At 50.0% G+C, this 12,449-nt stretch overlaps 1 protein-coding gene across 1 annotated transcript in view; it reads right to left on the bottom strand.

Annotated features, from left to right (window-relative positions):
* The window catches only part of LOC123745457 (hemicentin-2), a 209,460-nt gene that overhangs the window by 125,894 nt on the left and 71,117 nt on the right, over positions 1–12,449 (bottom strand). Inside the window, exon 3 of the mRNA XM_069302653.1 lies at positions 4,822–4,973. Coding sequence (XP_069158754.1) covers positions 4,822–4,973 — 152 coding nt within the window. The remainder of the gene's footprint in view (positions 1–4,821; positions 4,974–12,449) is intronic.

Raw genomic sequence — 12,449 nt, 5'->3', positions numbered from 1 at the left:
CATCGGGCGGTAGTTTAGTTCACTTCAGCAGATGTGATCCCGGCCTTTGTGGCCCGTAATGCTGGGTGCTCATTTATGTTGCCCAAGGGTGGTGGTACTGTGGTCGTATTGGACCGCAGTTGCACTACAACTTATGTGAGTCTCCATGGTTATTTAGTATGAGTATTGGTGACTGTATGTATGTCAAGTATGAGTATTGGTGACTGTATCTATGTCAAGTATGAGTATTGGTGACTGTGTTTAAGTTGTGCTCTGTTCTGTATAAAATTTTCGTAGTTGCCTTGCTGATACCTTGCTGTCCCGTTATTTTGGGCAGCTTGGCCAGGTGTTGCAAATTCGGATGAATGTGATTTCATCTGGCGGACTGAAGGGTGTGTCTAATGGGATCTGGATACTCACGATGAGGCTTGTCTGTATAATCCTAAGTGCTCCTGATAGAATATTATGTCTGGAGTTTTTATGCCGATCAGCCACATACCTGTTTCCTGTGTGGCTTGTCGGGCCATCAGGCTGCTGGACGCTGAGCGGCACAATGAGTGTATCAACCTGTTCCAGGAGGATGACTTTCCTCCTCTGAAGGTCCCGGAGGATTCTGTGTGTAGTGGATGATGTGCCTGTGCCATCGGGGGTTGTTGAGCGTGCGTTGTGTGATGGGCCAGTGCCTGCTGCTCCCCTTGTTGGTGATGGAGGCCTCTGGGACATGGTGCGTGTTGTCTCTCTGCCGCCTCCCCCTCCCCCGCCTCCTCCTCCAGCTGCTCTATCTTCTGTGGTGGACAGTGGTGGTGCGATGATGCATGCTGGGGGGATGTGTGCCTTTGTGGACGTTCCTGCGGTACCACCAGTGTTGGTGTGTGGTCCGGTGCCTCCGGTAGTCGAAGCGGCTGCAGTGTGGCGTGACCGTGCCTGGCCTCCCTGTGGTTCTGTTGTGGCGCCTCTGGGGGATGTCGACAGTTCGGACGACATGTGCCCGGCGTCAAAGCGTTCCAGAAGGGTTCTAAGTTTTTCTCCACCTCGTGGTGGAGAGGTGGTGTGCCTGCGGCCTCCTGAGGTGACTGATCGTGGTACGAGCGTGATGGTGGCGGGAGCCTCTGTCCCGGGGGTGGTAGATGGTGGGAGTCTCAGTACCTGCTACTATGCCCTCCCCTGCGCCAATTTGTTCAGGTTCGCCGGAATAGGAGGTTGTTACCCCTGCTGTCGGCGGTGGTGCGAGTTGTGACTTAGTTATGGACCTGTAGAATGATGCCGTCCGGCAGGACAACGTATCGCTGGACCCTGTGTCACGGGTCACCGTCCAACCGGTGCTGGTGGTGATGAATATCCCTTACTGGATATTCCGGTTTTATTTATTAATTTATTTATTTATATACAAGAGGGTACATTGGATTTATGAGAGTAAATAGCATTGATGTTTTTACATTCTTGTAAAGCCACCAGCACCCATTGCGTTTCGGGCAGAAATCCCTTATCTGAATATGTGTTGCCCCCCGGGGTAGGCGCGGGCCCTATAATGCGGACAGATGGGCTGTCTGGGATGCGTATTGTGCGAAATATTCTCGGACTGAGCTTGTGGATAAGTATGAGTATTGGTGACTGTGTTTATGTTGTGCTCTGTTTTGTATGTAATTTTTGTAGTTGCCTTCATGTTGTTTTTGTTGTCTTACTGGCGTATTTCCCTGTGCTTATGTTTTGATGTGGCGATCCGGTGCCTGTTCTTTTATGCTTTTGTTCATTATGTACTTTGTTTATGCCAAATAAATAGAAACAGACGGTTTGCCCAGTGGCGCTCCGGTGCCTCGTTATTTTTCTGTGTCTATGTCTGTATTTGTTTTGAATATGTTCCTGGGGTATTTTGCTTTGTAGAGTGTTTGTGTAAAATTGTTCCTCTGTTTTCCCATGTTATCTGCGTGGTACGGTCTGCTTGTGGCGCTCCAGTGCCTTGTTATTTTTATGTGTCTATTTATGTATATGTTTATACAACATAAAAAATATATATATAAAAAATTAAATACGAAAGTACTTAAGGAAATTCCTGCTTCAATTCTTCCTTCGTGGCCTGACATTGATATATATATATATATATATATATATATATATATATATATATATATATATATATATATATATATATATATATATTCGATCACCTCACCACCTACTAAATATGCCAGCAAATTAATTACTGACTATCTAAATGCAGAGTTTCCAGTGTTTTCTGGGAAGCCGTGTTTTAATTAGGGGAGCAGAGAGCCTTCCACTATTAGGTTTGCTGGGTAATAATGCACCTGATTAAACGGCCCAGGTAAATACCTGAGCTGGCTTATGGAGCGTTGCCTGGATGGTGGTAATGGACACGTGAGGCTTCCAATACCGGTTGTGAGGCTTCCAATACCGGTTGTGAGGCTTCCAATACTGGTTGTAAGGCGCCCAATACCGGTTGTAAGGTGCCCAATACCGGTTGTGAGGCTTCCAATACTGGTTGTGAGGCTTCCAATACCGGTTGTGAGGCTTCCAATACCGGTTGTGAGGCTTCCAATACCGGTTGTAAGGCGCCCAATACCGGTTGTAAGGTGCCCAATACCGGTTGTGAGGCTTCCAATACTGGTTGTGAGGCTTCCAATACCGGTTGTGAGGCTTCCAATACCGGTTGTGAGGCTTCCAATACCGGTTGTAAGGCGCCCAATACCGGTTGTAAGGTGCCCAATACCGGTTGTGAGGCTTCCAATACTGGTTGTGAGGCTTCCAATACCGGTTGTGAGGTTTCCAATACTGGTTGTGAGGCTTCCAATACTGGTTGTGAGGCGCCCAATACTGGTTGTGAGGCTTCCAATACTAATTGTGAAGCTTCCAATACCGGTTGTGAGGCTTCCAATACCGGTTGTAAGGCGCCCAATACCGGTTGTAAGGTGCCCAATACCGGTTGTGAGGCTTCCAATACTGGTTGTGAGGCTTCCAATACCGGTTGTGAGGTTTCCAATACTGGTTGTGAGGCTTCCAATACTGGTTGTGAGGCGCCCAATACTGGTTGTGAGGCTTCCAATACTAATTGTGAAGCTTCCAATACTGGTTGTGAAGCGTCCAATACCGGTTGTGAGGCTTCCAATACTGGTTGTGAGGCTTCCAATACTGGTTGTGAGGCTTCCAATACCGGTTGTGAGGCTTCCAATACTGGTTGTAAGGCTTCCAATACCGGTTGTGAGGCTTCCAATACCGGTTGTGAGGCTTCCAATACTGGTTGTGAGGCTTCCAATACCGGTTGTGAGGCTTCCAATACTGGTTGTGAGGCTTCCAATACTGGTTGTAAGGCGCCCAATACCGGTTGTGAGGCTTCCAATACTGGTTGTGAGGCTTCCAATACTGGTTGTGAAGCTTCCAATACTGGTTGTGAGGCTTCCAATACCGGTTGTGAGGCTTCCAATACCGGTTGTGAGGCTTCCAATACTGGTTGTGAAGCTTCCAATACTGGTTGTGAGGCTTCCAATACCGGTTGTGAGGCTTCCAATACTAGTTGTGAGGCTTCCAATACTGGCTGTGAGGCTTACAATACCGGTTGTGAGGGTTCCAATACTAGTTGTGAGGCGCCCAATACTGGTTGTGAGGCTTCCAATATTGGTTGTGAAGCTTCCAATACTGGTTGTGAGGCTTCCAATACTGGTTGTGAAGCTTCCAATACTGGCTGTGAGGCTTCCAATACTGGTTGTGAGGCTTCCAGTACCGGTTGTGAGGCTTCCAATACTGGCTGTGAGGCTTCCAATACTGGTTGTGAGGCTTCCAATACTGGTTGTGAGGCTTCCAATACTGGTTGTGAGGCTTCCAGTACTGGTTGTGAGGCTTCCAGTACGAATTCATTTGCTTTGTTTGTTACTCCATCAACATTTGTATACATTAAATCTGTCTTTGTTCAATTTCCAGTCTGTGTTTCACTTCTCCACATTCATCTTAAAGGAGGGGAGGGGGGGGGGACCACGTTTGGACATGGGATAGGGGGTTGGGGGTTGGGGGGGGGGATGGAGGTGAGTGTGCCCCATTCTGGTTCTCATGGGGGGGGGGGGTGATGATGGGTCAGGGATATAATGTGCAACATGGAGGGATGGGTTGTGAATGCAACAACAAGGGTTATGAGAGATGTTATGGGTATTTCTGCCATGTATATGGAACTGTATGTGCTTGTATGTGTGTGTGTGTGGGGGGGGGGGGGTCTGAGTACTCGTCTAAATGCATTCACCACTATATATACTTAAAGGGTCGAGAGCTAGCTCTTGAGCCTCTATATACCATCTAGTCAGTTGTCTAATACAGTAACTCCCGACCACCCTATTTCTCGTCATGTTTCATAGTGTATACAGGTGTGTGAACAGGTGTGTGTACAGGTGTGTGTAAAGGTCACACACACTAGTACAGGTGTGTGTGTACAGATCACACACACTATTACAGGTGTGTGTGTACAGGTCACACACACTAGTACAGGTGTGTGTGTACAGGTCACACACACTAGTACAGGTGTGTGTGTACAGGTCACACACACTAGTACAGGTGTGTGTGTACAGGTCACACACACTATTACAGGTGTGTGTGTACAGGTCACACACACTAGTACAGGTGTGTGTGTACAGGTCACACACACTATTACAGGTGTGTGTGTACAGGTCACACACACTAGTACAGGTGTGTGTGTACAGGTCACACACACTAGTACAGGTGTGTGTGTACAGGTCACACACACTATTACAGGTGTGTGTGTACAGGTCACACACACTATTACAGGTGTGTGTGTACAGGTCACACACACTAGTACAGGTGTGTGTGTACAGGTGAGGTACTCACGGGAGGGGGCGTGGGCGCGAGGAGCTCAGCCCCCAGCCACCACTGCACTATGGGGCGGGGGAAGGCGCCCACGACGCGGCAGGTGAAGGGGGCGGGGTGGTCCGCGGCGACCCACGGTCCAGGGGCAGTCAGCCGCACACCCAGTGGCGGAACTGTGGGGAAGAGAGCTTTGTATACTCACTCACACTCACACACACACACACACATACACACACACACACACACACACACACACACACACACACACACACACACACACACACACACACACACACACACACACACACACCCACACACACACACACATACACACACACACATAAGGGGCCTCGTAGCCTGGTGGATAGCGCGCAGGACTCGTAATTCTGTGGCGCGGGTTCGATTCCCACACGAGGCAGAAACAAATGGGCAAAGTTTCTTTCACCCTGAATGCCCCTGTTACCTAGCAGTAAATAGGTACCTGGGAGTTAGTCAGCTGTCACGGGCTGCTTCCTGGTGTGTGTATGTGTGTGTGTGTGTGTGTGTGGTGTGGAAAAAAAAAAAAAGTAGTTAGTAAACAGTTGATTGACAGTTGAGAGGCGGGCCGAAAGAGCAAAGCTCAACCCCCGTAAAAACACAACTAGTAAACACACACACACACACACACACACACACACACACACACACACACACACACACACACACACACACACACACACACACACACACACACACCCATATACAGTTGTGAGTAGATTACAATAGCTTTGTAACACACCACCAGCATGGGTTCACACATGGTAAATCGTGCCTATCAGGTTTAATAGAAATCTATGATCAAGCAAAAAAAAAAAAAAAATAGGAAAGAAAGAGACGGGCGCGCAGACTGCATTTTCTCGGACTGTCAGAAAGCCTCTGACACAGTACCCCATAAAAGGCTGTTACGAAAGTTGGAGCAACAGGCAGAAATAAAAGGTAAGGTGCTCCAATGGATAAGAGAGTATGTAAGCAACAGGAAACAGCGAGTAACTGTGAAGGGGGAGACATCAGAGTGGCGAGATGTCACCAGCGGAGTTCCACAGGGCTCTGTACTTGGACCCATCCAGTTTCTAATATGTAAACGACCTTCCAGAGGGTACAGACTCATTTCTCTCAATGTTTGCTGATGATGCAAAAATTATGAGAAGAATCAAGACAGATAAAGATAGAGACTACAGGACGACCTGGACAAACCGGAGGAATGGTCTAGAAAATGGCTGCTAAAGTTCAACTCGGAAAGTGTTTTTGTAATGAAATTAGGCGAAGGGAGCAGAAGGCTAAACACAAGGTACCATCTGGGAGGTGAAATCCTGCAAAAGTCAAATAGAGAGAAAGATCTGGGGGTTGATATTACACCGAACCTGCCCCCCAGAGGCCCACATCAAAAGGATATCATCAGCGGCATATGCTAGATTGGCCAACAAAAGAACTGCCTTTAGAAGCTTGTGTAAGGAATCGTTCAGGCTCTTGTGTACTGCTTATCTCAGACCATCTTGGAATATGAAGCTCCAGCGTGGAATCTATACCTAGTTAAACACAAAACAAAGTTAGAGAAGATTTAGACGTATGCCACCAGACTAGTCTCGAAACTGAGAGGTAAGAGCTACGAGGAAAGGCTAAGGGAGCTGAACCTCACGTCCCTGGAAAACAGAAGAGTAAGGGGGAGACATGATAACCACCTACAAAATTCTCAAGGAATAGACATGGTGGACAAAGACAAATTATTTAGTACGGGTGGGACACGAACAAGGGGACACACGTGGAAACTTAGTACCCAGATGAGTCACTGAGACATTAGAAAGAACTTCTTCAGTGTCAGAGTAGTTAACAGATGAATGTATTAAGCAGTGATGTGGTGGAGGCTGACTCCATACACAGTTTCAAATGTAGATTTGATCGAGCCCAGTAGGCTCAGGAATCTGTTCACCAGTTGATTGACAGTTGAGAGGCGAGACCAAAGAGCCAAACCTCAACCCCCGCTAGCACAACTAGGTAAGAACAACTAGGTGAGTAAAAACACACACACACACACACACACACACACACACACACACACACACACACACACACACACACACACACACACACACACACACACACATGTTTACACGCATAGAGGTAATTATGTACAAAACAAACACTAACATGGGGGTTCAGGTTTGGGAAATCATGCCTGACAACCCTGCTGGAATGCTATGATAAATTACACAAATAAAGCAGGACAGGGAAGGATGGGCAGACTGCATATTTCTGGACTGCCATGGAGCCTTTGAAACAGTACCTCACAGGAGTACCTCATGGATCAGTGCTAAATCCAATTATATTTCTAATATACGTAAATGACATATCAACAGGAGTTGATTCTTATATGTCGATGCTCGCGGATGACGCAAAATTATTAAGAAGAGTTGTGACAGACGAGGATTGTAGGATCCTTCAAGAGGACTTGAACAAGTTGCAGAGATGGTCAGAGAAATGGCTACTGAAGTTCAGTACCAGGAAGTGTATAGTTATGGAAATGGGACTAGGTGACATGATACCAAAGGGACACTACACAATGAAGGGAAACGACCTACCTTCGACAATTCGAGAAAGAGACCTGGAAGTGGACGTAACACCTAATCTAACTCCCGAGGCACACATAAATAGGATAACGACAGCAGCGTACTCTACACTGCAAAAAAGTTAGAACATCATTCAGAAACCTAAGTAATGAGGCCTTTTGAGCGCTTTACACTGCCTACGTGAGACTAGTCTTAAGAGTATGCCGCCCAGTCATGGAGTCCCCCACCTGAAGAAATAGATAAAGAAACTGGAAAAGGTTCAGAAATTTGCAACTAGGCTCGTCTCATAATTGCATGGGATGGGGTATGAAGAGCGACTGAAGGAACTAAACCTGACGACGCTAGAAAAAAGGAGGGAAAGGGAGATATGATAGTGATGAATCAATTGCTTAGAAGGATTGACAGAGGGGAAATAGACGAAATGGTCATACGGAATACCAACAGAACAAGGGGGCGAGGGTGGAAGCTGGAATCTCAGATGAGTCATAGAGATGTTACAAAGTTTTCTTTTAGCGTGAGAGTAATGGGGAAATGAAATGAACTAAAGAAGCACATTATGGAAGCAAACACTATTCATAGTTTAAAAACTAGATATGAGAGGGAAGAAGGACAGGAAGGAAGGAAGAAGGAAGAAGGATGTAAGGAGTTATTGCTTTCAACAACCGGAGGCTAGAAAGACGGGATCCAAGAGCCAGTCCGCGATCCTGCGGGCACAGATAGGTGAGTACAAACGGGTGAGTATACACACAATTGTATGTGTTAGGGGCCTCGCGGCTGAGTGGACAGCGCTCAGGAGTAGTAATCTTAAAGGAGGTGCGGGGGGGGGGGGGACATGATACACACGTATACTTAGAGGTTACATTTATACGAATATTTAGGGTATGTTAAGTATAAAAAATCTAAAGAGACTGACGGGGTGAAAACAGGAAATGTTTATAATGAATGTCAACAGAACAAGGGACGGGGGGGGGGGGGGGGCATGGCTGGAAGCTTGAGACTCATGTATGTCATACAGATGTTAAAAAGTTTTCCTTTAGCCTGGTCGACGACCGGGCCGCGGGGACGCTAAGCCCCGGAAGCACCACAAGGTAACCTCAAAGTAGCCTAAGGGTAGTGAGTAAAGGGAATGATCTTTAGGAGCAGGTTGTAGAGACTAACTCAATTCATAACTTTAAAAGCAGGAATGATAGGGAAAAAGGCCAGGAATCACTGCATTAGACAACAACGGCTAAAAAAGTGGGGTCCAAGAGCTAGAGCTAGATTCTGCAGACACAATAGGTATGTCAAATAGGTGAGAACACACACACAGGGATGTTAGAAATAACATTTTAAGTGTAAATAAAAAGTGAACAAATATCACAGAAGAGAGGGAGAGAGAGTACCGCCAGGTGGTAAGGCGGAGCTCAGGAGCTAGAGTGTGACCCAGCCAACACAAGGGAGTACTGGCACTTGAGCGTGTCACACAACTGGACACTGGAGCGGAGTATCAGAATGTGTGAGGCGAGACAGGTCCAAGTGACTCCAGGCGCCCTGCACATGGTGGCACTTCCTGACCACGTAAGTGAAGAAGTTACTAAAGTAATGGGAGGAAGGGAGCAGAGTAAGGCGAGGGGAGGAGGTGAAGGGAGGAGGTGAAGGGAGTGTGAGAGGAACACTGAACGTATAGGATGAACACTGGTGGTGTGAGAGGAACACTGAACGTATAGGATGAACACTGGTGGTGTGAGAGGAACACTGAACGTATAGGATGAACACTGGTGGTGTGAGAGGAACATTCAGAGAAATCCTAGCGGACAGAGGCGAGCTGGGAGGAGCTGGGAGGACCTGGAAGGACCTGGAAGGACCTGAAAGAACCTGGGAGGACCTGAGAAGAGGACCAGAAAGGACCTGAAAGGTCCTTTCTGGTCCTCTGGACCTGAAAGGACCTGAGAGAACCTGAGAGGACCTGGGAGGACTTGAGAGGACCTAGGAGGACCTGAGAGGACCTGGAAGGACCTGAAAGGACCTGAGAGAACCTGGGAGGACTTGAGAGGACCTAGGAGGACCTGAGAGGACCTGGAAGGACCTGAGAGGAACTGGGAGGACCTGAGAGGACCTGAGAGGACGTGAGATGACCTAGGAGGACCTGGAAGGACCTGAAAGGACCTAGGAGGACCTGGAAGGACCTGGAAGGACCTAGGAGGACCTGAGAGGACCCGGAAGGACATGAGAGAACCTGGGAGGACCTGAAAGGACCTGAAAGGACCTGAGAGGACCTGGGAGGACTTGAGAGGACCTAGGAGGACCTGAGAGGACCTGGAAGGACCTGAGAGGACCTGAGAGGACCTGAGAGGACCTGGGTGTTGTAGCAGCCAGGTGCTGTAGTGGCGAAAAACGCCAGCCTTCTCTTATGGGACCTCAGGCCTATATACTAGTGGCTTTACAAGAATGTAATTACTATGCTATGTATCCTCACAATCCCAATGTACCTTCTTGTATATATATAAATAAATAAATAAATAAAATATATCCCAGCCTAATAAAACACGTCCTCTCACATACTGGGTCGTATTTGTTGTTTACGGAATCGTCTACGCCACAGAAAATACGACTTATTAGTGGACATTATAGCTCGGTAACTTTGACGTCTTCTGCCTCGATGGGTTTGGTGGGTTGCTTGGGTTTGTACGTTGCTGATACGGCAAAACAGTTGCATTTTTTACGGAGTGGTAATTGGTGATGAAGCACTGACCTGTTCACGCAGTGGAGGAGAGTGGTGCAATGAGTAATGAGGGTGGTGAGGAAGATCCCAGCGTAATGAGTAACGAAGGTGGTGAGGAAGATCCCATCATAGTGAGTAACGAAGGTAGTGAGGAAGATCCCAGCATAGTGAGTAACGAAGGTGGTGAGGAAGATCCCAGCATAATGAGTAACGAAGGTGGTGAGGAAGATCCCAGCATAATGAGTAACAAAGGTGGTGAGGAAGATCCCAGCATAATGAGTAACGAAGGTGGTGGAGGAAGATCCCAGCATAGTGAGTAACGAAGGTGGTGAGGAAGATCCCAGCATAGTGAGTAACGAAGGTGGTGAGGAAGATCCCAGCATAGTGAGTAACGAAGGTGGTGAGGAAGATCCCAGCATAGTGAGTAACGAAGGTGGTGAGGAAGATCCCAGCATAGTGAGTAACGAAGGTGGTGAGGAAGATCCCAGCATAGTGAGTAACGAAGGTGGTGAGGAAGATCCCAGCATAGTGAGTAACGAAGGTGGTGAGGAAGATCCCAGCATAGTGAGTAACGAAGGTGGTGAGGAAGATCCCAGCATAGTGAGTAACGAAGGTGGTGAGGAAGATCCCAGCATAGTGAGTAACGAAGGTGGTGGAGGAAGACACTAACGTAACAAAGGTGCCAGAAGAGAGAGAAGAGGAGAGCAACAGCAGCAGCAATATGGGCGGCGGGAGACACCGCAGATCCTGCAAGATCCACGCAACACTGTCACTCAGTCTGGGCTCGTGGCTCCCCTCCTGACGGACAGGTGGGGAGGGGGCACCTGGAGGCAGGTGGGTGATGCCCTCAGGTGGGTGATGCCCTCAGGTGGGTGATGCCCTCAGGTGGGTGACGCCAGCCGTGGCAGGGCGTACAGGCACGTAAGGCACGGACGAAGAGTCTGGAGGTGTAGGGTTGAGGAAGGAGCTTGACACGGAGCCTGGAGCTGTGAGACTTCCGGCGTCCTCAGGCAGCGTGCTGGCACCAGCGTCCTCAGGCAGCGTGCTGGCACCAGCGTCCTCAGGCAGCGTGCTGGCACCAGCGTCCTCAGGCAGCGTGTTGGCACCAGCGTCTTCAGGCAGCGTGTTGGCACCAGCGTCTTCAGGCAGCGTGCTGGCACCAGCGTCCTCAGGCAGCGTGTTAGCACCAGCGTCTTCAGGCAGCGTGTTGGCACCAGCGTCTTCAGGCAGCGTATTGGCACCAGCGTCTTCAGGCAGCGTGTTGGCACCAGCGTCCTCAGGCAGCGTGTTGGCACCAGCGTCTTCAGGCAGCGTGTTGGCACCAGCGTCTTCAGGCAGCGTGTTGGCACCAGCGTCCTCAGGCAGCGTGCTGGCACCAGCGTCCTCAGGCAGCGTGCTGGCACCAGCGTCCTCAGGCAGCGTGCTGGCACCAGCGTCCTCAGGCAGCGTGTTGGCACCAGCGTCTTCAGGCAGCGTGTTGGCACCAGCGTCTTCAGGCAGCGTGTTGGCACCAGCGTCTTCAGGCAGCGTGTTGGCACCAGCGTCCTCAGGCAGCGTGTTGGCACCAGCGTCTTCAGGCAGCGTGTTGGCACCAGCGTCTTCAGGCAGCGTGTTGGCACCAGCGTCCTCAGGCAGCGTGTTGGCACCAGCGTCTTCAGGCAGCGTGTTGGCACCAGCGTCTTCAGGCAGCGTGTTGGCACCAGCGTCTTCAGGCAGCGTGTTGGCACCAGCGTCCTCAGGCAGCGTGTTGGCTCCAGCGTCCTCAGGCAGCGTGCTGGCTCCAGCGTCCTCAGGCAGCGTGTTGGCTCCAGCGTCCTCAGGCAGCGTGTTGGATCCAGCGTCCTCAGGCAGCGTGTTGGCTCCAGCGTCCTCAGGCAGCGTGTTGGCTCCAGCGTCCTCAGGCAGCGTGCTGGCACCAGCGTCCTCAGGCAGCGTGCTGGCACCAGCGTCCTCAGGCAGCGTGTTGGCTCCAGCGTCCTCAGGCAGCGTGCTGGCTCCAGCGTCCTCAGGCAGCGTGTTGGCTCCAGCGTCCTCAGGCAGCGTGCTGGCTCCAGCGTCCTCAGGCAGCGTGTTGACTCCAGCGTCCTCAGGCAGCGTGCTGGCTCCAGCGTCCTCAGGCAGCGTGTTGGCTCCAGCGTCCTCAGGCAGCGTGCTGGCACCAGCGTCCACAGGCAGCATGTTGGCTCCAGCGTCCTCAGGCAGCGTGCTGGCTCCAGCGTCCTCAGGCAGCGTGCTGGCTCCAGCGTCCTCAGGCAGCGTGCTGGCTCCAGCGTCCTCAGGCAGCGTGCTGGCACCAGCGTCCTCAGGCAGCGTGCTGGCTCCAGCGTCCTCAGGCAGCGTGCTGG

This window comes from Procambarus clarkii, chromosome 1 (assembly GCF_040958095.1).
Source record: "Procambarus clarkii isolate CNS0578487 chromosome 1, FALCON_Pclarkii_2.0, whole genome shotgun sequence".
Taxonomy (NCBI): domain Eukaryota; kingdom Metazoa; phylum Arthropoda; class Malacostraca; order Decapoda; family Cambaridae; genus Procambarus; species Procambarus clarkii.
Note: the sequence above shows the minus strand (reverse complement) of the source record. Positions and strands in the feature narration are given on the sequence as shown.